This window comes from Panicum virgatum, chromosome 5N (genome assembly GCF_016808335.1).
Source record: "Panicum virgatum strain AP13 chromosome 5N, P.virgatum_v5, whole genome shotgun sequence".
NCBI lineage: Eukaryota > Viridiplantae > Streptophyta > Magnoliopsida > Poales > Poaceae > Panicum > Panicum virgatum.
This window is the reverse complement of record NC_053149.1, coordinates 12,065,679-12,088,832: the sequence shown is the minus strand read 5'-3', so window position 1 is coordinate 12,088,832 and position 23,154 is coordinate 12,065,679. Positions and strand designations below refer to the sequence as shown.

Below are 23,154 nucleotides of genomic sequence, written 5' to 3'. Positions count from 1 at the left end.
GCCGGAAATACCGAGTAGAAGTGATCCGAAAATCCAGTGAAGGCTGTGCTGAAGGCATCAAAGCGCTGCTCTAGCTGCTCCTGTCTCTGCTCAAACTGCTCAGAAGAGGGCAAATCCTCAAAACGTGAGTCAAGAGCTGCTATATCTGAGTGTAAACTCTCATGAAACCCCTGCATCTGAGCCATCATGGGCTGGAGCATCTGCTGCTGCATGTTTTGAAAGTTTAGGTTCATCTGATTCTGCATCTGATTAGCCAACCCCGCAATCTGAGAGGACATGCTCTCCTGCATGGATGCAAAGTATGGGTCAAAATAGCCAGCTGGAGGAGCCCACTGCTGCTGTGCTGGAGGGTGCGGTGGTGGCATGGCATGCTGAGCTGCAGCTGCTCCCATGTGAGCATCATCATCACTATCATCTTGCCCCTGTGCTTCAGCATCCATATCATCTCCAGGGAAGGGAGTCAAAGGCCTCAAGAGAAAAGCATTGTCATTCTTGAATGGCCTGAAAGGTGTGTGCTTGCTTTCACATATCCCTCTGAAACTAGTCTTAACCTTGATGATGGACATAATATATGGAGCAAAATATAAGTTCATTTCCATGTTTAGCCTCAAATCTGCAAGCTGATCCATGATAAGAGCAATGACATTGATTCTATTTCCATTCATGACATGAGATATCACATTCCAATAGTGTCCTCTAATCTTGTCCTTGTTGCCACTCTTAGGCATGAATGTGACTCTAGCAATCTTATTGATCACTGCAGGATGATGCCTCAGACCCTGAGTGCCCCCAAAAGTTCTAGCAATTCCAAGATGTGCAGGCTCATAGAACATGGGATAGTCATTCTCATCTAGAGGGTTTTCTAACACAATATTCATACTTTGCTCACTAGTGATGAAATTATAATCCAATTCATTTGCCTCAGCCAACTGTGCAAATGTAGCACCATAGCTTCTTTTCCCAGTTGTCCACCTAAAAGTTTCCTCAATCATGTTGATCTCTAGAGTGGCATAAAACTGGCGTATCACAGTTTCATTCCAATCACACCTATGCTGCAGAAAATTAGCTAACCCCATTTGCTGAAATCTATCTACTAGATCAGTCATGACTTGTTGTTGTCTCATGTAGCCTATGTCAATGGTCTGATGTTTGAATACATTTTTCTTAATTAGATGACCAAAGTAAACATCTTTTTGTACCTCGGTTTTGAAGAAGAGAATGTTGGTGTCACGAGGCAAGCTGAACTGATCCACTGCTCTTGCATTTGCATAGCTTTCTGCAGTCCACTGTCGACTAGGTAGATCCAGCCCCATCAAATCTGTAACATCATTGTCAACCCCCTCAGTATCTTCCTCTGAAGACTCATCACCAACATCTCCCACTGAAGATGCAGCAGCCATCTCACTGACATTTGGAGCATAATCCACATCATCCGAGTCATCACTGTCTCTTTGTCTCTTGGAAGTCATTGCCTTCTTAATTTTTGAAGCAGTGGCCTTGATGATCGTCCGAGGTGGCCTGAGATCAAGATTTAACCATAAGAACAATTACTAAAGTCATTGAATCAATACTTAATGATATAACTCAATTCAGCACTGATCTGAAAAATCTGATACTAGCGGACCGTCCGCACTTCTGAACGCGGACCGTCCGCGGTTCATGAACTACCACGGCGGACCGTCCGCGTCCAGCAGGCGGACTGTCCGCGACCCATCTGTTCTGCGCAGGAACACAAAATCGCCCTCATCTTTGATTCACCCACATTTTGAGTTTCGATACAAATCCACCAACCAAAATTAAACTATAGCATCTCCTCATCACTAGGAATAAGATCCCCCAAGTATTTTCAAGAATCCATGGTCCAAAAATAGATCGGAGCATCTAACCCTAACTCTTTCCAATAAAGAAATCCAAGAACAAGAGTTAGGGATTCATCGAAATACCGAGAGGACATGATGCACAATCTTGAGAAGAGTCCGGGGATGTGCTCGGACCGTTCGGGAACCACTCCAAAAAGGCTTGACCTTGTTGTCTCCCCCACGTGCTTGAGAGAGAAAGAGAGAGAGTCTTTTGGAGGATATGTGCGGTTTGGTGGGGGAGAGTGAGAGGGACATCCAATATAAGTCAAGTCTGGCTGACCCCACCTTTCTGTCCAGTCGTGGACTGTCCGCGATATCCTGGCGGACCGTCAGCCGTTGAATTTTTTGCACTGCCAACCGACTGAAACTGCCTCTGGTAAAAACTGCCCAGCACAGGCGGACCGTCCGCGGTCCTTTGGCGGACTGTCCGCCCCTTACCCGCGGACTGTCCGCAGTACCAAATTTCAGACTGTCCAGAATTGTGCCAATTTTCTCAATTCCAACTCCGATTTGGGATCATTGCTCATATAAAAATCCAAAAATCTCAAATATTGCATAAAAACCTTCAAAAGACTCATATGAGCAAGTTTCAACAAGAATTCAAAAATAAATAGAGTAGAATCATGAAAACTCATAAATGGCTCAAAAATACCTCAAAAATTCAGAAAAATGAAACAAGGAGAGCATGAAAGAACCATATACCATATGTGCTAGTTTTCAAGCCACATTTGAGAAGTCAATGATATTTAACTCATTTCTCAACTTGCAAAACCGAGATTCATCCAAAGGCTTGGTAAATATATCGGCTAATTGATCATCCGTGCCAATACCATCAATCTTGATATCACCCTTGTTCACATGATCTCTAAGAAAATGATGGCGGATATCAATATGCTTGGTTCTTGAATGTTGAACCGGATTAGAGGCAATCTTCACGGCACTTTCATTATCACACAACAAGAGAATTTCATCAAATTTCACACCATAATCTAGAAGAGTTTGCTTCATCCATAACAATTGTGCACAACAACTTCCGGCCGAGATATATTCCGCTTCGGCGGTTGAAAGAGCCACGGAATTTTGCTTCTTTGATGACCATGATACAAGAGATCTTCCAAGAAATTGACAACCACCGGAGGTGCTTTTCCTATCAACCTTGCACCCCGCATAATCCGAATCCGAGAATCCAACCAAATCAAAATGAGCACCCTTGGGATACCACAAACCAATATTAGGAGAATATTTCAAGTATCTCAAGATCCTTTTGACGGCGGTCAAATGACATTCTCTAGGTGCGGCTTGAAATCGTGCACACATGCAAACACTAAACATGATGTCGGGCCTAGATGCGGTCAAATAAAGCAAACTACCAATCATAGAACGGTAAAGCTTTTGCTCAACCGGGTTACCTCCCTCATCTAGGTCGAGATGCCCATTTGTGGCCATAGGAGTCTTGATTGGTTTTGCATCTTCCATACCAAATTTATTCAAGATATCCCTCACATATTTTGATTGACACACAAAGGTGCCTTCCTTGAGTTGCTTGATTTGAAGTCCAAGAAAGAAACTCAATTCACCAATCATGGACATCTCAAATTCCCTAGACATCATTTCACCAAATTCCTCACAAAAGCTTGGGTTAGTTGAACCAAAGATAATATCATCAACATAAATTTGACAAACAAACAAATCTTTACCAATATCTTTAGTGAACAAAGTAGTATCAACCTTACCAATTTTGAAGCCCTTAGAAATAAGAAAATCCCTCAATCTTTCATACCAAGCTCGTGGAGCTTGCTTAAGACCATAAAGAGCTTTAGAGAGCTTGTATACATGATTTGGCTTCTTGGGATCTTCAAAACCGGGAGGTTGCTCAACAAAAACAAGTTCACTAATCTTGCCATTTAAGAAAGCACTTTTCACATCCATTTGAAAAAGTTTAATGTTGTGAGAGCAAGCATAAGCTAATAAAATTCTAATAGCTTCTAATCTAGCAACGGGAGCAAAAGTTTCACCGAAATCCAAACCTTCGACTTGAGTGAAGCCTTGAGCTACCAATCTTGCCTTGTTTCTCACAACCATTCCATCTTCATTTTGCTTGTTTCTAAAAACCCATTTTGTGCCAATAACATTATAATTCTTGGGCCTCTCTACTAAATCTCAAACTTGATTCCGGGTGAAATTATTTAATTCTTCATGCATAGCATTCACCCAATCCGGATCTCTCAATGCTTCATCTACACGGTTAGGTTCAAGAAAAGATACAAAAGAATAATGTTCACAAAATGAAGCAATGCGAGATCGAGTTTGGACACCCTTACTAATATCACCCATGATTTGATCCACCGGATGATCCTTTGCAAGAACATGATGAATTCTTTGAGGAACAATGGGTTCTTGAGTTGATGAAGAAGGTGCACTAGATGAACCAACTTGATCTTGTACTTGAGAATCATCATTACTAGAATCTTGTACAATTAGTTGTGCTTGATCATTTTTGATAGAAGTTGAAGGATTTACTCTAATAGAGATAGAAGGACCATCTTCATCTTCATCTTCTTCTCTTGGTCTAATATCACCAATTGACATATTTTTCATTGCATTTCTCAAACCATCACTTCTCACATCATCAAGATTTTCTTGTTCATTGTGAGACCCATTGGTTTCATCAAACTCAACATCATATGCTTCTTCAACAATGCCATGTGTTTTGTTATCGACCCGATAAGCCTTGCTATTAGATGAATATCCAAGAAGAAAACCCTCATCACATTTGCTTTGAAACTTTGATAACCGAGTTCCCTTCTTGAGAATATAGAATTTGCAACCAAACACTCTAAAATATGATATATTTGGCTTCCTTCCAATGAGCAACTCATATGGGGTCTTGTTATGAAATCTATGACAATACAATCTATTAGAGGCATGACAAGCCGTGTTGATTGCTTCGGCCCAAAAGCTATCCGAAACATTATACTCGGAGAGCATTGATCTTGCCATATCAATCAAGGTTCTATTTTTCCTCTCAACAAGACCATTTTGTTCCGGAGTGTACTTGGTTGAGAATTCATGCTTGATTCCTTTCTCATCACACCATTCCTCAACTCTTGTGTTTCTAAACTCACTTCCATTGTCACTCCTCACTTTCTTCACCTTGAGATCAAATTCATTTTCGGCCCTTGTAAAGAATTTCTTGAAAGTGTCATATGTATCGGCCTTGTCATGAAGAAAGAAAACCCATGTATATCTTGAGTAATCATCCACTACCACAAGACAATAGCAATTTCCACCAATACTTCTATATGTTGTAGGACCAAATAAATCCATATGCAATAATTCCAATGGTCTCTCGGTTGACATGACACTCTTAGTGGGATGAGTATTTGCAACTTGCTTTCCAGCTTGACATGCACTACAAAGCTTATCTTTATCAAACTTCACATTCTTCAAGCCAACTACTAAATCATGCTTCAAAAGTCGGTTGAGTTGCTTCATGCCAACATGACCAAGCCTTCTATGCCATAACCAACCCAAAGATGATTGAGTGAATAAGCAAGTGGACAAATTTGCCTCTTTAGTAGCAAAATCCACAAGATATACATCCTCATGTCTAAATCCCGTAAAGATGTGATCTTTTCCATCCAAGCTAGTCACCACAACATCATCTTTAGTGAACTACACTTATATCCAAAATCACAAAGTTGAGTGACCGCTAAGAGATTAAACTTGAGAGAATCAACCAACAAAACATTTGAAAGAGAATGATTGCTTGAGATAGGAATTGTACCAACTCCTTTGACTTTGCCCCGGCTATTGTCACCAAAGATGATGTCACTATAGCCACCCACATTCTCATCTAGAGAGGAAAACATCATTTGATCTCCGGTCATGTGTTGAGTGCATCCACTATCAAACACTCAATGTCTTCCTCCGGACTTGTAATTCACCTACAAAGAGGAAGTAACTCTTTTAGGTACCCAAACTTTCTTGGGTCCTTGAATGTTAGTGACCACATTAGTGACCAAGACTTTTGGCACCCAAATGGCATTCTTTTTAGCACCATTTATAGGTATCCCAACAAATTTTGCACTAACATTGCCATTTGAATTTTTCATAAGCATGTAACTTGAATAAAAGGATATGACTTTCTTGTTGGTGCAATTCTTCTCAACATGGCCAACCTTCTTGCATTTTTCACAATATGGCTTGCCACTACTCTTCACAAAGGTAGTTTTAGTTTGCACAAAAGCCTTCTTCTCTTTCTTAGGACTAGAGAATACCGACTAGAGGGGGGGTGAATAGGCGGTTTAAAATCTAAAGCCAACAACACTAGAGAAATTTAATTAGTAACAAAGGAAAAGCCCTATGTCATGCTATTACTATCTCTAGATGGGTTTGCAACCTAGGGTGACAAGAGACAAGTCAAGCTCTAGTAAAGTAAATTGCTCAAAGTAAAAGCAAGTATTAAAGAGCAAGAGAAGTAACCAAGCTTGACACAAGAAATTATCCCGTGGTGTCGATGACTTGCCGGTCACCCCTAATCCACGTTGAGGTGGATTCCAAGAATCAACCGCTCCTCTATCAAGAACCTCTTGATCTTGAGCCGGCTAGAATCAAGGAACCGCTCCACACCTCGATTCCACTAGAGTTGCTCTTCACCACTCCGGTGAGGTGAGCACAAAACCTCTCACAACCGAAATCGGGGCTCCTCAACAATCTCCTTGGAGGAGCTCCACGAAATCCACTTCTCCAAGCCGTCTAGGGAGCGGCAACTCCCAAGAGTAACAAGTTGATGACGCTTGCTTGAAGTTTCCCTAATGCCACAAAGCTCAAACTCTTGATGCAATGCACTAGGAAGCTCTCTCACTCTCAAGAATGCAATCTCTAAGCAAGTGTGTGTGAGAGAGGGATGCCTTAGCTCTAATATGTTAAGAATGCTATCCAAATGGCCAAGAGAGCCTCCCAATGGCCGGGCATTGGGTATATATAGACACCCCTCAAAAAACTAGCCGTTACACTCTTTTCTGCGAAGTCGCGGACCGTCCGCGTTTCAAAAACCGTACTGTCCGCCGTTATAAACCAGTGAGTCAGAGTGCAATAAATGCATGTCAGAACTAGCCGTTAAGCCCTGGCGGACCGTCCGCGCCCCAGTGGCGGACCGTCCGCAGTAAAGAGTTCCAACCCACCAGAGACTAACATCGTCTCTGGAACAATTTTGAGATTAGCCTGCGGACCGTCCGCGCCTCAGTAGCGGACCGTCCGCAGTTTAACTTTTGAGCCCAAACCAGAGAAACATCCTCTCTGGTACAAACCTGAGATTAGCCGGCGGACCGTCCGCGCCCCATGGGCGGATTGTCCGCCGTTCAACTTTGAAGCTCACACCAGACAGACACCCTTTCTGGTACACATTTGAAAAATAGTGGCGGACCGTCCGCCCACCTGGGCCGGACCGTCCGCGAGCCCACCAGAGACTCTGCAAGCTCTCTGGAACGGTCGCGGACTGTCCGCCCCACTGATGCGGACTGTCCGCCGTTACTCAGTCAGCTTTCAAACTTAGTCTTTTTCAAATCTTTTCAAAACGCCGTTAGCCCTCATGCATGCAACCAGACATTTTGAGCAAAATGGCACTAAAGACCCGTCAAGCATGAGTACACAACCCCTCTTGATAGTACGGCTATCTATCCAACAAATCCGGTCACTTTTCATCCACTAAACGCCTTGTGACCGGTAAAATACAAAAGCCCTATTTTATACCTTTGCCTTGAGCCCGAGCTTTGCTCATCATCTCCAAAACTCCATACCTTCACAACCAAATCTCTTTCATCCGTGGATCAACCTATACTCATTGTCTCAACTGAAATCGTTAATCCACAAACTGTTGTCATTAATTACCAAAACTCGAATTAGGGGCCTAGATGCTTTCAGCGAGCCCGGCCATCTCTTTTTTTTAAAAGACAAGCCCGGCCATCTCCTCTGGCGGCCGCCCCTCCTCCTCCCTCTTCCCCCCACGCTCCTTCGTCCTCGGCCGGACCACCACTCCAGCGCCGCCCCTCGAGCCCGCCGGCCACACGCGATGGAGATCCTTGGTGGGGCAGCGGGACCGGCCGGCCGTGGCCAAGATCCGCGGCGGGCGGGCGGAGTGGTGCACTTGGGCGCGGCCCCTGCTCCCTCTGGCCGCTCCTTCGCATGCGTCGAGACACGCACCGCCTCCGGGATCCTGCTGCTGCTGGGCCGCGCGCCGCCTACGGCCTCCAGTCGCCATGGGGACGCGCGCAGCCTCTGGCCTTCGGACGCTGCTGGGCCGCGCGCAGGCTCTAGACTCTGGTCGCCACGGGGATGCGTGCCGCCTCCAGCCTCCGGATGCTGCCGGGCCGATGCTCGCCCCACGCCCTCCCTCTCCGGCGTGGATCTGGCCAGTGCGGCAGCACGCACGAGCTCCGGCGGGTCCATGGCCTCCCTCCTCCTCCTCCGTCCACCTACCTCGCCGGCGCGCCCTCCTCTGGCCACGCACGGCCTCCAGCTCGCCTCGCCGCGCCGCGTGGGCCTCTCCCTCCTCCTTCCTCCTCGCCGGTGGCCGTCCAGGCGCCGCTCCTGTCCGGTTCCGAGCTTGGGCGGGAGGGCCTGGTGGTTGGGGGCCGCCGGCCTCGGGATGCGGTAGCGGATGCCTCGCTCTCCCCTGGGAGTAGCGGACGGCAGCTCCTCCGCAACGATAGCGTACGGGCGTCTAGTACCCGCTGCAGTCTTTTTTCCGCTAAAGCGGTACTGAAAGACACCGTAGCGTTTCTTTTACCGTTCCCACTGCGGACAGTCTAACCATCATATAGACTTAGAACTAGTCGGAATGGATAGGAAGCACCCGAGTAGTACTCGGATAAGTTCCTAGGCTTGTATTGATCTAGGGTTTCCATGTAACCCTACTCCCCGGTCTATATAAGGGCGGGCAGGGACCTCTCCAACATATCTACATCCAAGGCAATACAAACCACCCAACAGGACATATGGTATTACGCAACTCGCGACCTGAACCTGTCTAAATCTTTGTGTTGCTTGCACCATCGTGTTCTCGATCTCGCCGACTGCCCACGATCATCCATCTACATAAAGGTATCCTTAGGTAGATGTGACGATAAAACACCGACATAGGAGTTGTGATTTAGGGTTTGATCCTGTTTTTATATGCTGGAGGTGCTAGCGGGCTGGGGTGGGCTAGTGTGGGTTGGGCGTCTGGGCCTGATTTATCGAGGCGGTTGTGTTATAATGCCCGCCTCGGTTAATGATTTTGCGAGGGAGTGGTTTGTAACCGTCACAGTTAATAAAAAAATGACCATCTCGATTAATAAAAAGTGACCGTCTCGGTTAATATCATTAATTGAGGCAGTTGAAATTCCTGCCCGCCGCGGAAGTGTTTAAAAAGTCACAATAAATTATTTTTTTAATAGTATCTGCCTTCTAGTTTAAAATTGTCGTGTACTAGGCTTTGAGCAATTACGTACACTATCAGGTCCTGAATGCATAGCCAGCCATTAGCTAGAGTGTACCACCTGACTGACTACAGTGCCGTCATTCCTTTAAAAAAATGTTACTGGAAAAATTGCAATGGCTTCTGAGGCTTTTTTTTTATGAATTCTGTGTAAATTACAGTAACAGGTTGTACAGGATGATATTTATGCTACCTACAGTTTGCCGGACTTAAGATGTTTCTCACCGGTGGTTTTAATTTCTAGACACCGCACGGATCTCGAGATCAGTCGAAGATCACACCGATGCTAAAAATAAAAACGATAGGCAAAAGGTACCGTCGTGAGTAGAGCAATGGCGATCGCTAGGCCCCACCTAGATTTGCCGCGCAAAGCAACAAACCGGGTAACCGACCGACATGCATGCGTGTAGGATCAGATCTGGTGTACATGTGTCTAAAGTGTCAGAAAGAGCAACTTTAGTCCTATATTGGTTAGGCAAGAGGAGTTAGATCAGATTAAATAGGTGGTTTGAAAAAGCTAGTTAACTCCGGTTGTAATTTTTTACGCAAAGTGATGACGAAAGCTAAGAGAGTTATAATTAGCAGGTGTAGTCCATTCAACATGTATAGTGATCAGTGATCGAATCTTAGCCGCTTTCTTAGTCCAGGGGCAGGCTTTGCATGGCAGATCGAGTGTTTGCTGAAGAAATTAAAGAAAGCCGGTCGACGCAAAGGACACCCGTGTCCCTGCTGAATTGCTGATCCAGGACGGCACGAGGCGCCTATACGATAGGATGATGGAGCAGCGATGCCGACGGCAACGCCTGCCTACGGCTGGGTGGATCATGGATGGATCCAGGTCGCCCTGTGCCTTCCGTTCTCTCCATGGCAAAGATCGTGCGAAAGATTCTCGTCAGTTTTGTCAGTTACGACTGTCACTAGTTTTGTCAGTTACGACTGTCAATATTGTAGCTCCGTGTCATGGACGATGACGCAATTAGATCTGTATATAGGCACATGCAGGTTGAGAGGCTAATAGTTATTAAATTAATATCTAGAGGGTTATGTTATGTTTCCATATTCAACAATTATATAGAGACTGTTTGGTTGCCCGTCAATATCTGCTGCGTTAGCTGTGGCGCTGTCAGGCTATCCACACGGGTGTTCCTCTAAATCCTTCCTCTAAAAAGAATATTCTGTCCTAGTCAGCAATATTCTTTCCGCACTCATTCATACTCTATATTCATCCTCTATACCGACTACCACCACTCGGGTCCATATGTCATACACTGTTTATTTTTTTATCTCACCACGCCACCCACCCGTCGCCCTCCCCTCCCATTCTTCTCTCTCCACGAGCACGCCATTGCTTTTCCTTCAACGGCGGCGCGCCCCTCCTCTCCTCGCCTCGCCTCGCCGGCGCCACAGACCCCACTCCGCTTGCGCACTGGAGTCCCTCCTCCCTCCCTTCCTCTCCGTCGACACAGCGGCCGCGGCCCCTGCACCTCTGCTCGCGCCGGCCGCGGCGGCGTGGTGCCTGCCCGACCGCGAGGCCGGCGGCGGAGGGGCGCGGGTTGCGCGTACGGCGAGCTCGGCGGGGCGCGCGCGGACGGCGAGGATGGCGACGCGCGCGAGGGCGGCCTCGACGGATCCGGCGCCGCCATCCCCTTGTCTCCCTCCACCACCATCCCCTTGGTCCGAAATCCAGACGGTCCCCGGCGCTGCACCCTTGCTTCGCGTCTCCCCGGGCCGGAGCAGCTCGCGGCGTCGCGTTGGCCGCGGGGGGCGCGGCGGGCGGCAGGCGGAGGCCGCGACGGCGCGCCAGAGCACGCGGCCCGGCGGAGTGCGCGGCGCTCGTGGCGCGCGCGGCGGAGGCAGAGGCCATTCCGCGGTGGAGGAGCGGCGGCGGTGCGGTCGGGCCTAGGAGCTGCGGCAGCGAGGGCGATGAGCTGCGGCAGCGAGGTCGACGAGCTGCGGCGGCGGTGCCACCTCCCTCCTCGGCCGGCTACCGCGCCGGTGCCGCACCTCCTGAAGGCCCGCGCACGCATGGCCCGGCGGCCATGGCGGCGCATCCCCTCCCCTCCTCCCTCGCGGCGCCGGCCTCGCCGGACCCAAGCGCCGCCGGTCCGCCGCCCCTTCGCCTCCCTCGCGTGCGGCGGCCGGCGTGCGGATCTGGGCATCTGGCGTACCCCCCAGCGCTAGTGGGCCCCACATGCAGCGGCTCAAAGTCAGCCACCCCAACTGCAGCGGATCTCAATCCACCCTCCTCCCCCTCCCTGGCGCGGGTCCACGGCGGTCGTTGTTCTTCCTCGCCAGCGCCACGGACGTGGGCAACGAACTGCAGCAAGCGCGTGGTGGACCAGCTCAGGAGATAGCGTGTCCCCTCTATCTCGCTAGAAATGGAGTAAACAGGGAGCTCCTGGATTTTACCGTGAGCTTTAGCGTCCCGCGGTGCAGACGATTTTGCGCTACCGGCGTACTGTAGCGTCCCTCTGTGCAGACGATTTTGCGCTACCGGCGTACTGGAGGGAGCTGTCTAGTACGCCGGTGCGGACAGCCTCAGAGGTGAATAAAATGGCCGCCATAATTGGTATGTGGGATGAACTGCTAGTTAAAGATACCTTTTGGGAGAGGAATACTGAAATTATTTATCAATGGTTACAGACGAGAATAGTGAGAACTGGCCTGCTTGGCATTTCAATCCAAAAGGAGTGTTTACTGTAAAATCAGCGTATAAACTGGCTGTCAGCAGGAGAGAGCACGAGAAGGCGAGAGATGCCTCAGGGTCAAATGATAGTGATCTGTCTCAAAGGAGCTTTGATTGGAAGAAAATTTGGAGGTTGCCCCTCCCAAATAAAGTGAAGATGTTTATCTGGCGGGTGGCACATAACAGTTTGCCGGTTCGGAGGAATATTGCCAGAAGAGGAATGAAAGGTGAAACGATTTGCCCAATGTGCTGCAGATTGGATGAGGATTGTGGGCATCTCTTTTTCAAATGCCAGGGAGTTAAGGAGGTGTGGCGTATGCTAAACTTAGAATCAGCTAGAACCATTTTGGCAGAATGCAAATCAGCAAAAGAGACAATCAAGGAAATTTGGAGAATGGATGAAGACAATCAACTAAAAGTGTGGGTCCTCTTATGGAGATGGTGGTCGGCCAGAAACAAAGTTAATGCGGGAGAGAAACAACTGCCAACCCAGGAAATTATTTCTCTTGTTACCTTTTATGTGACAGAGTTTGAGAAACTAAAAAAGAAAAAAGTGGAAAAAGGTAGAAAGAAGAAAGTGAAATGGGAACCCCCACCACCTGAGGTTTATAAGATAAATATAGATGCATCTTTTAGGGCCAGTACAAGATCAGGGGGCTGGGGTTTTGTTGCAAGGGATAATAAATGGAGTTTTCCTGGAAGGAGGGTGTGGCCATCTGGAGCATATTTCGAATCCAACGCATGCTGAAGCTCTTGCTGCTCTATATAGTCTCAAAAGAATAGCACATCTTGGGATGACAAGAATCATTCTTGAAACTGATGCGTCAAATCTCCATAAAGTGCTGACCTCTGATGAACTGGACAGAAGCTTGGAGGGTCCTCTTTTTCGGCAAATCAGAGATTTCATTGCTCATAATTTTGTTCATTGTATGGTCCGGACATGCCTGCGATCATGCAACAAAGTGGCTGATAGCCTAGCTGCTCATGGGGCGAGTGTTGTTCGCTCTGGTTCCATGGTGTTCATGGACCAAGTCCCTGAATTTGTAACTAATCTAGTCACTGGGGAGCTCCCCAGAGAGACTGCTTGAGTGCAAATCTGTTTCCTGACTTCAAAAAAAAATGGCCGCCATAATCGTGGCAAGAACATGAACTAGAGAAGCTTGTGCCTCATTTAGTACCAGTTGGGCACGTGGCCAGAAAAAAAATCGAACCACGGAGCCCCCATGCTGTCTGCGGGGTTCGAACTCGTGACCTTTAGCCTCATGCGTATCTCTCCTATCATCCCACCTGCGCATCACTTATGACTAGATAGGATATACTATCCTTCTGAAGTAACCCCGAGAGAACCATTTAGTACAGGGTCATAACACACCCGGTACTAAAATGCCACCATTTAGTACCGGGTGGTATTATGATCCAGTACTAAATGTCTGAGGGCCTCCGGGTATCTCGGGGGACCATTTATTATCAAAATTTAACACCACCCGATACTAAATGCCATCATTTAGTACCGGGTGGTGTTACAAACCATACTAAATGGTCCTAGGGGGCACTGTGCTATATAATCGGTACTAAATTGACATTAGTATCGACTCAAAAGCAACCGGTATTAATTGAATGTGGACGAATGCACTTTTTTCTAGCAGTGCAAACACCAGCCAACTTTTTGTGGTAGCTGCATATGTGGCGTGGCTAACATCGGTGGGCAACCATAGCCTCGTATAGTTTGATTTCATATATCGAATGTTATATGGAACTTAATTGGTGGAACAATGATAAATATGTCAAATTGGAGACGATCCGATAGAGGTACAAGTGCTTAATATGCTGTTAAAATTTTAATAGATTATTTAAGCATCTATTAGTGATTTTAAATGAAAAAATTCAAAACTACAAAGTTGTAGATCTCGTTGAGAGGCTACAATTTTCATATTAAAATTATATTCATCCGAGTTTGTATGAAAAAGGGATGATTTTTGTATGGATAGACTTTGTCACGCCGACGGGGCGGCGTAACAAGACTGTACTGTCATGCTTGCCACACTAATTCATGTGGCGCGACAACATGTTTTTGTCGCGCCACTCGGACTAGCGCAACCAAAAGGATTAGATCTACAAATATTTGTTTGGGTAGGTTATTTTTTAAAATTAAATTTAAAAATATGTTAAAGATAAATAAAATCCAGTTTTGGTCGATCGTAGAAAAAATTAAAGGTTCAGTTTAGTCAGTTCCCAGAATACGATGGTTGAATCATTCAGATACATAGCATGGTTAGAGATTTGGCAAAAACATCAGACTTATGTTTGAAACGAAAGCTCCTTTCCCCTGCTACAGTAGAGACAGGGCGAAAAGGGCGACTCAAGGGTGAGGTTGGATTCCGGCGCCAGATTCGCCGGTTCCCCTCCTCTCTGGCGGCCAGGCCGGCACTGGAGAGGATGGTGAACCGGTGAATCGACGGCCGGTTGTATATATGCTAGGTTTTTATAGATCTAGGCTTTGGTTGTGCTCGTCGTCGGGCTCGGCGATGGAGCTTTTGTTTCCGGGAGCGGATGCCGTGTTAGGGATCCCTCGCCGGCATGGGTCTTCCTCGTCGTCGGGTCCGTATGGCGAGGCTATGGTTTGCCAGAGGACTGAGGTCATCGATTCGGCTGGTCGGCGACTTGAAGAGGTGATTCTTCCTCCTCTACGGCTTTGGTTCCTCCTGTCGGTGGTCGGAGACGACTGCGAGGCAGGGTGGATTTTGTCCCTCAATGATGCATCGGGTAAGAGTTCGGTCTGCTCGATGAGTCCTGGGTGGGTGCTGTGGGGCCATCCGCCTGCTTGCGGTTGGGCCTCTTGTTCAGAGTTTTCCTCGTTGAGGATGTTGCTCCTCTGCTTCTTGTGTTTGCTCGTACTGTGGTCTGGAGCTTCTGGATCTGGATGGCTCACATCCATGGCGGATGTTGGTGGTTGTGGGGACAAATAGTTGGGTCCGATGACCGATTTCCTTTCAACGAATACTTCTTGTGATTTACCAAAGCTTGGTGTCCGGCCTTCGATTTGTTTTGGCGAGATGGGTGGTTTGACATTCCTGGATGCCGGTGAGCGAGCTCTGAAGAAGACGCAGCGTTTTCTTGATGTGAGGAAAAAGATAAACAGTAGAGACAGTGACTTGGATGTAAGGCTGGATATCAAGCCGGCTCGGCTCGGCTCGGCTCAGCTCGAGCTGACTCGGTATCCTAACGAGCTAGCTCGGCTCAGCTTGATACCAGAGCAAGCTAAAACTTTGGCTCGGCTCGGCTCGTTTACCAGCTCGAGCCGGTTCGTTTAGCTCGTGAGTTAGCTTGAGGACAGGAGCCGCACACGGGCTTGGGTGCAGGAGCGGCGCGCTAGGCCGCCGGCTGCGGTGCGGAGCTTGGGGGCGGGGCGCGCGGCGCTCGGCAAAGGCGGCCGCTTGCCCTCCTGAAGCGCTGGAGGCGACGAGGATTGGGGCGGGGACGCTGGCCGCGGTATGGCGCTTCGTGCGCGCTGGGGTGCCTGCCGGCCGCCGGCCAGGGAGTGCAGGAGGGGTGGAGTTTTGGATCTGGGGCCCCTGGGGTGCGAGCAGCGCCATGCGCCTGTGCAGAGCCGGAAGGGAGGGTGGGGAGATGAGCTACGGGTGGTGTGCAGTGGCCAGGGGTGAGAGTGTGAGAACACGGGTCCAGGGGCATCACGGGAGGGAGATGAGGGTGGTGACAGACCGAGAGAGATGCAGAGAGAACTAGACCGAGACAGAGAGCTAGGGAGAACTACAGCTCGTTTGGGCTCGCGAGCCAGCTCGAGCTGGCTCGTGAGCTGGCTCGTTAATGAGCCGAGCTAAATACTTGGCTTAGCTTGTTAATATTTTCTAACGAGTCGAGTCGAGCCGAGCCACTAACGAGCCGAGTCGAGCGAGCTACCGCGCCACGAGTTTTTCGTCCAGCCTTACTTGGATGTAATTTCTGTTTTAATCAGGGTCTTTGCTGTAAGATTGAGGTGTACTGTGCTGATGTTTGTTTTAATATAAGCTGCATCTCTTTCTCTGAAAAAAAAAGAGATTTGGCAAAAACTTTCAATATTTCCGAATCACCTTTCGCTCTTTTAGACTACCTAGTGCTGGAAGGAAGCTCCGGCGCTAGCAGTCGTCATTCGGATCTGGGAGAGTTTCGAACTGTTCCAAAAGCAGGTTCCTATTGTCATTTAGGTTCCACTTCTGTCGCAAAAGGTCTCCATGCATGGTTCAAAGAATGAAACCTCCATTTCCTCTCTTCCCGCGCATATATACGACACTAGGGTCTAGACCTCTAGGGCATACAGCCTCCCGGCAGGTGTGAGGGAAGGCTGGAGCCGGCATGTGTTTAGTTTATTTTGCATTTTATATTTTTATGTTTTTAGAAGGGAATTTTTAATATTTGAAGTATTAAATATAGACTAATTACAAAACTAATTACAGATTTTGTCTGTAAACTACGAGACGAATCTAATGAACCTAATTAATCTATCATTAGAATTTGTTTACTGTAGTATTATTGTAGCAATTTAGTGTCTAATCACGTCCTAATTAGGCTCATTAGATTCGTCTCGCAATTTATAAGCAAACTATGCAATTTATTTTTTATTTTGTCTAGATTTATTACTCCATGCATATAAGATTTTCGTTCAATGTGATAGTTTTAGAATTTTAAATTTTGCATGGATTCGACCGTGCAAATATCAGTCAGTCAGCCCGTGATCAGAACGAAGATGAGATGCATTTACATCTGTCGAGTATCTAAGCAAGCAGTAGCTCTCTAGCTAGCTGCCGCTATACTAATCAACCAACGATTTGTGTGATCAGACCATAAGAAAAAAAATTTGAAGTACACCTTAAGCTTATGGTGCAGCAACAAGGAATAAAGAATGTTTTTCTATTTCTTCTCACCTCTCTCTCCCTCTATCCACACGTGAAGGCTGGGATCTGATTTGACACTTGCTTGAGCTATACACATTGTGGCTGTGGAAACAACTGAGGCTCATATATCTCTGGCCCACTTCTATGGTCATATTGACCATAAGCCTTGCCGTTGCCGAGCATGGGCAAATAACCCAGCCCGCGCGGCAGGCTGCGAGCTCGCGTATGCGCCTGCTGCCGGCGGGGAGCGAGCTGCTGGCTCTGTCTGGGTCCACGCGCAGAGTGATTGTTTTCTCGTTTCGGCCGGCGGTAAGCAAAACGGCAGCTTTTTTTCTCTCTCTTCTCTTCTCTCTCCTTCACGTAAAATTCAACTTCTTTGCAGCCTGCTATAATATTTGCTCTTAGATTACCGTTAAGCTGTGGGTAGTAAGGGCTCACCTGATAGCTTATTAGGTTTGTGGTCAACCGAATCATGCAAAAGCAAACGATGCAAAGAGATCACGAGCGAGCGGGCAGTGAGATTGGAGAATTCGGTACTCACCATGCTCGGCTGGTAAGGAGGGGGCTGCTTCCGTCTGTTGCTGGCGGCAGCAGCCGTTCGGCTTGCTGGATGCTCGCTGCTGCTAGGCTGCTGCTAGGCTGCTCGCTGCTGCTGGCTGCTGCTGCCCTCCACACCAGCCGAACATGGTGAGTACTGAATTCTCCAATCTCACTGCCCGCTCGCTTGGGAGTATTTTCTATCTCATCACCTGCAAAGTTGCACCCACTGAAGCCTTTTTCTGATCCAGAAATGAAAACAATCTTGCTGTGTCCAATATCAAGAGCTTTCTTGGTTAAAAAATGTGAACAACTTCCTTAATCTCGCCCCCCATTACGTCCGTTCCTTCCTAGTGAGATATGACAGGATGTTAACGTGTGTTCTGTTATCAGCAAAGTGTTAAGCTGATGCCGAGTGATCAGCTCATACCTCACTATCTGTCTATCTTCGCGACCAGGCTTATTATTGGGCACTGGCAGTAGAGTGTAGAGAGCATTATCTATCTGGGGCCTGTCAGTGTCAGCTCAACAACTCAAGCCACTTCGCTGCAAGATGATGTCCACTCATATCGCCATGATTCCGCAACGTTCTTTTTCTTCGTCTGAAACCATGGTTTTTTTCCAACTTAAGATTACAGCTTTATTGGAGCGACAACGCAAGATGAGCGCCATGATTGCCAGCAAATAAGCTATCACGAGCGAGGGAGCAAGCTGATGACACACACAAAAAAAAAAAAAAGGTGCTCGATGACAATGCACACTGATCGATTGCTATTTGCTACTACTGGAGTGTGCAGGCATCATCACGATCATCACCAAATGGATGATCTTTCACCCAACCCTTTCGATCGGACTAATTAGTATTCTTAATTCACTTCTGACGTCGGATTGATCAGCTCATCGGCAAGCTCAATCAATCAGCTCAGCTCACCAGCTTTGCGTCCACGTCGGCGTCCTTGAGGAATCCGAGGCAGCATTGCTGGAACCGGTCGGCGGCGGCCTGCGGCACGGAGACGAGCACGGTGGTGCCGTCCGGGTCGCCGATCACGGGGAGGAAGACGCAGTAGATCTCGCTGGTGAGCGGGCCCATGTGCGCGGCCGTCCCGGCGCCGAAGTCCAGGTCCTCCAGCCCCAGCCGCGTCCACGCCGAGATCACCAGGCTCGCCGCCAGGTCCGGCCGAGCGCCGCGCCGCTCCTCCAGGAGGTCCACCATGGACCGCACGTAGTCGTCGTCCACGCACTCCTTGGCCTCCTGCACCAGCCGCACGCCGTAGCGCGCGGCCGCGGAGGAGGAGGAGGTGAGCTGCGCCGCCGTGGACTCGGCGCACCCGAGCACGAACCCGTTGCCGTAGTAGCCCCGCGGCAGCTCGGGCTTCACCCGGCGGCGCACGTTGACGGAGAAGAGCAGCTTCACGCGGAGCGCGCCGGGCGGGTCCAGGGCGCGCACCCACGCGCGCCAGACGTGCGCCGCCAGGGCCTCGAAGGAGGTGCACTTGAGCGACGGCGCGCACTGCCGCTTCAGCCGGAGGTGCGCCGCCGTGAAGGTGAGCGACACCGGCGCCAGCGGCTGCCCCAGCAGGCGCGCCAGGAGGCTCGGCGCCTCGTTCCCGTTGGCGGCGGCGCAGCTGTTGTACTCCGGGTGCGTGAAGGCGACGCGCGGCGGGCAGCGCGGGCGCAGGGCGCGCCGGTCGTGGAACGGCGGCGCCGGCTGGGCGTGGGCGGCGCCGTCGTCCAGAGCGTCGCCATCGCCGGCGCGCGCGGCGCGGGCCCAGGCGTGGAGGAACTGCGCCGTGCCGATGCCGTCGCAGAGGCAGTGGTTGATGGCCGTGCAGAGGATCATGCCGCCGCAGCCCAGCCGGGTGACCTGCGCACATGCCACGTCATGCCGTCATCAAGCAGATAATTAGTTCAACACTGCACGCGTGCTCAGGCCACTTTGATCAACTTTATCCATTTGGATGAATTCATTACTGGTAAACCTAAATTTGAATTTAAATCGGAGATAATTCATGCGTCGTTTTCATGAAAAGCAACAAGTGCATGAAGCCGGGCATTACATCATATGCCATCATCCCACATGCGCAAACGGAGGCAGCGCCAAGTGTAGGAGTGTGTGGAAGATCACTCTGATCCTGTGGTGTGGCTCTTCAGACATCTTAGAGCAATCTAGTACTCTGATCCTGCTTCCTGCACAATTACAGCAGCAACTGTACACGGCCTGCACTGCAGCCTACAGTAATGGCATGCATAGGGCATCTCTGGTAGCAGTCATCACTGTGGACTGTACTCTGTAGTCTGTACTGCAGCTGGAGATCTGCATGACAAGGACTGGACGTAATGAAACCATTGGCATCTCCAGAGCATCTCCAAACCCATTGGTATTTCTTCAGTTAACTTTTGCAGGTGAACGTTCCCAAAAGAAAAAAAAATTGCAGGTGAAGATCATATTCTCATCTGATCTTGGGGGATCAGGGAAGATTATGCATCCATGCATGGCATCATGGCCGAGATAAAACTTCACTCAAGTGGACAGAGGAGATTTGGATGGACAAAGATACAGCCTAGCCATATGCTTGTCTGCCTAAAAAGGCCTGAAAAAGGAAGGAAGCAGGGTTGGACTCCCCTAACCCTATCCTGCCCTTTTGCTAACTTTAAGAATTGCCATCACTTAGCAACTTGTGGTACTGGAGGGAACAGAAGCTTCATGGCTAGCACAAGCATGGGATGCATGATAACATAAATTAGATCATCTCCTAATTGTGTAATAACCAGCAAAAAAGCAAAGTAAATAATCAAGAAAAAGTTGTCAGCTGTCACTACAGTAAATTGTTGCATGTTGCTGGTTTTTGTGTGATCTTGTCCACCAACTCTACTGGAAAGCCATCTCAAGCTCACTAAAGTGACCATGTATAGATCTTTAGACAAGAAGCTAATGGTGTAACTTTACTTAAGGGATGGCAAATGGTGAATAATGGTTATTCTGAATCTAGTACTTTGTCTTTAATTGGAGAATACATAAATAAAATTATGATTAACCAAGAGGGAATTCGGAACAAATAAACAAAAAAATTAAGAGGCAAATTATATTCAGCAAATAAAAAGAGGGAGAGCTCCACTCACTTGGACAACGAGAGGTGGCACGGCGACGAAGCTCTGCGCCTCCACCCTGTAAAGCAGCTTCCTCCAGGACTTGTGCGGCCTGGCGCGGCCGCGGAGGAACTCGGCGGCGGTGAGCCCCGGCAGGCGCGCCTCGGCGAAGAGCGCCCCCTCGGCATTGCAGTCCTCGACGAGCTTCCCCTCGTCGTCGTCCCTGGGCCGGAGGCGGCCGGCGAGCGGGTAGTAGTCGACGAGCACCCTGGCGAGCGCCGCCCGCAGGGCGTCGGCGGGCACGGCGGCGGGGGCGGCGAACACGTAGAGGTACTTGATGGAGAAGCGGAGGAACCGCTGGTCGTCGAGGTTGGAGAGGTGCAGCGTGTGCCGCGGCGTGGGCTGGCTCGGCCGCACCACCGCCGGCTCGCCCGAGTACTGGCACTCCCCTAGGATCTCAAGCTCCGCCGCCGGCGCCTCCTTCTCCATGGCTGCCCTGCCGTCGCGTTAAGCTGGCATGGAGCTGCGGCTGCCTGAGGTCATGTATATAGCGCTGTTGATGGCTGGTGTTTTAATTTCGCATTGATTAAGGCCCTAACAAAGGATGGTTGGCTCGTAGATGGCGTTGATTACTTGCCACTCGCCGATAGGAGAGCTGCTGTTTAGGGAATGGAACACCTTCCTCAGTGGTGCAGGCCATTTTATAGCACCCATTAAATTGGGCCTCCTTGTTTAGTGCTTGTTTTCCAAATTGTTTTCAGAGTTGTAATATCCTTCAGCCAAAATGACATAATTGCCCTCTCTCCAAACGAGGGGGAAGATGTGTATATATTGAGAAAAAGAATTAAAAGGGATGACAAAGTGAAACAACAACAATAAAGACCACCAGGCCTTCGTACATTTTTAGAGGCCCATCGGGCTATCTCTTCTCTACAATCTCTTCTCTATTCACTACAACTAAAAAGAATGAAGTAGGATAAGATTTTGGTGCAACTCTGATCCTGTCAACTTTCATCTTGCGTTGAGCGAATCTCATCCGTTCGCAAGTCCATCCCCGCCCCACGACCCACGCCCCGCACTCCCCGCTCTCACACAGCCCCACCACCTTGCCTCTCACCCGCATCCTCACCCCGCAACTCCGCCCTCCGCCGTCATCCTCGCTGTGGCTGCCGCACCGTCCTCGCTGATTCCTTTTGCTATTTTATTTTTGATTACTTGACCTTTAAATTTACAAGATATAGGAGTCTAATAATTTCCTAATTATTCAGAATCCGATCATGATGTGAGGTGAGGTCGTAAGCTCTCCTGTATATTCGACCAATCCACTTCCACCAAAACACGATCTAATCAAGTTAGAGCTTTGCGTCCTTGCTGCTGCGCCTCCTTCGTAAGCTTGCTCCATCCCGAGAGCCGGCGTGCACCGGCGAACAGGAGAACAAGTTTCCAAAACCGTTCACTCTTGTGATCATACAAACGGAAGAGGGAGAATTAGGTTTTTGGATAGTACTCTGCGCGACTGCTCAAGGTCTTCATCACAACTCGTCCTCCATCCAAGTCATCTGATGCAAAATACTGTCATATGCGACACCGTTGCTATGCTCCATCCGCAGGACCATCTTCGTTCCATCAGCGTCGTTTGTTTTTCCGACGACACCCACTCAGTACGTACGACGTGATCTAATCCAATTTTTAATTATATTTTCCGAGATCATGGTTATATTGTTCATACTGTCTAGTGTGATAGAGTTTTGCATGCTAGTTTTTATTCATGCCATATGTAATCTAATTCAGAATTTAATCTTACAATTATCTATTTCTCCAACAGATGGAATAGACGCTGCAAGAGTCGGTGACGTCGTTTAAACTTTTCTTTTTAATTCGACCAGCGAACGACCCGCAGGAGGGGGAGAGGAAAGAAACCGTTCTTCAACGGAAGTCGACCAGCGGCTCAAGGAGTACTGCATTGGAAGACGGATCCACCGAGCATTCCATCCCTAATCCCCAACCAGACGGCAGCCTGATTCCGACATCTCCGACGGCGAGGAATTGTTCGCTACTACAGCTAGCCGCTCCATTTGCAAGTTAAGCATCAAGTTACATGAGTCCTTTACATACGTACTCTTATGTTAACTACTCCTGACCTCTATACCCCTGAAAAATGAATTCGCACCTCTATACCCTCGCGTTTAATTTTGTTTACCCCTGTACCCTTCCGTCCATGTTCTGTTAAGATTTAACGGTAGAAAAGTCCTGACGGGTAGGACCTACCAATGAAAATGATCATTCTACCCTTACTCTTTCATCTGTCTCTTCCATTCTCTCTCGCGTGTGCCCAGGAGAGGAATAGAAGACCGCCGACCGCCGTAGCGCGCCGCCGCCGGCTGCTGGGAGCCTGCGCCAGGGCCGCCCACCCGCGGGGCCGCGCGCCAGGAGCTACAGCAAGGCCTGCGCGCCCAACAGGGGTCTGCCGGCCGCAGGGGTGTGCCGGCCTTAGGGTGCAAATGGGTGAACCTTAGATGCACCTCCAACCCTCTTTAGTTTAAAATTTTGTACTAGTTTTTCAAATTGAAATATGGTTTTGAAGAATTAGTACAAAATTTTGAATTAGAAAGCATT

The 23,154-nt window shown here is 48.8% G+C and overlaps 1 protein-coding gene across 1 annotated transcript; it reads right to left on the bottom strand.

Moving 5' to 3' along the window:
• Positions 1-18,039: 18,039 nt before the first annotated feature.
• Positions 18,040-21,570, bottom strand: LOC120676324 (alcohol acyltransferase 9-like). The gene is made up of 2 exons (XM_039957561.1): positions 20,572-21,570; positions 18,040-19,315 (listed from the first exon to the last, which is right to left on the bottom strand). Exons 1-2 carry the CDS (start codon positions 21,025-21,027, stop codon positions 18,374-18,376), a joined length of 1,398 nt encoding a protein of 465 aa, XP_039813495.1. The 5' UTR covers positions 21,028-21,570; the 3' UTR covers positions 18,040-18,373.
• Positions 21,571-23,154: the final 1,584 nt, after the last annotated feature.

Excerpts from the sequence above, each read along its gene's own strand:
- LOC120676324 (XM_039957561.1), bottom strand. The coding sequence starts at position 21,027 with ATGGAGAAGGAGGCGCCGGCGGCGGAGCTTGAGATCCTAGGGGAGTGC. Across the intron at positions 19,316-20,571 it reads TGCCACCTCTCGTTGTCCAA|GTCACCCGGCTGGGCTGCGG; the intron begins GTGAGTGGAGCT and ends GCATGTGCGCAG.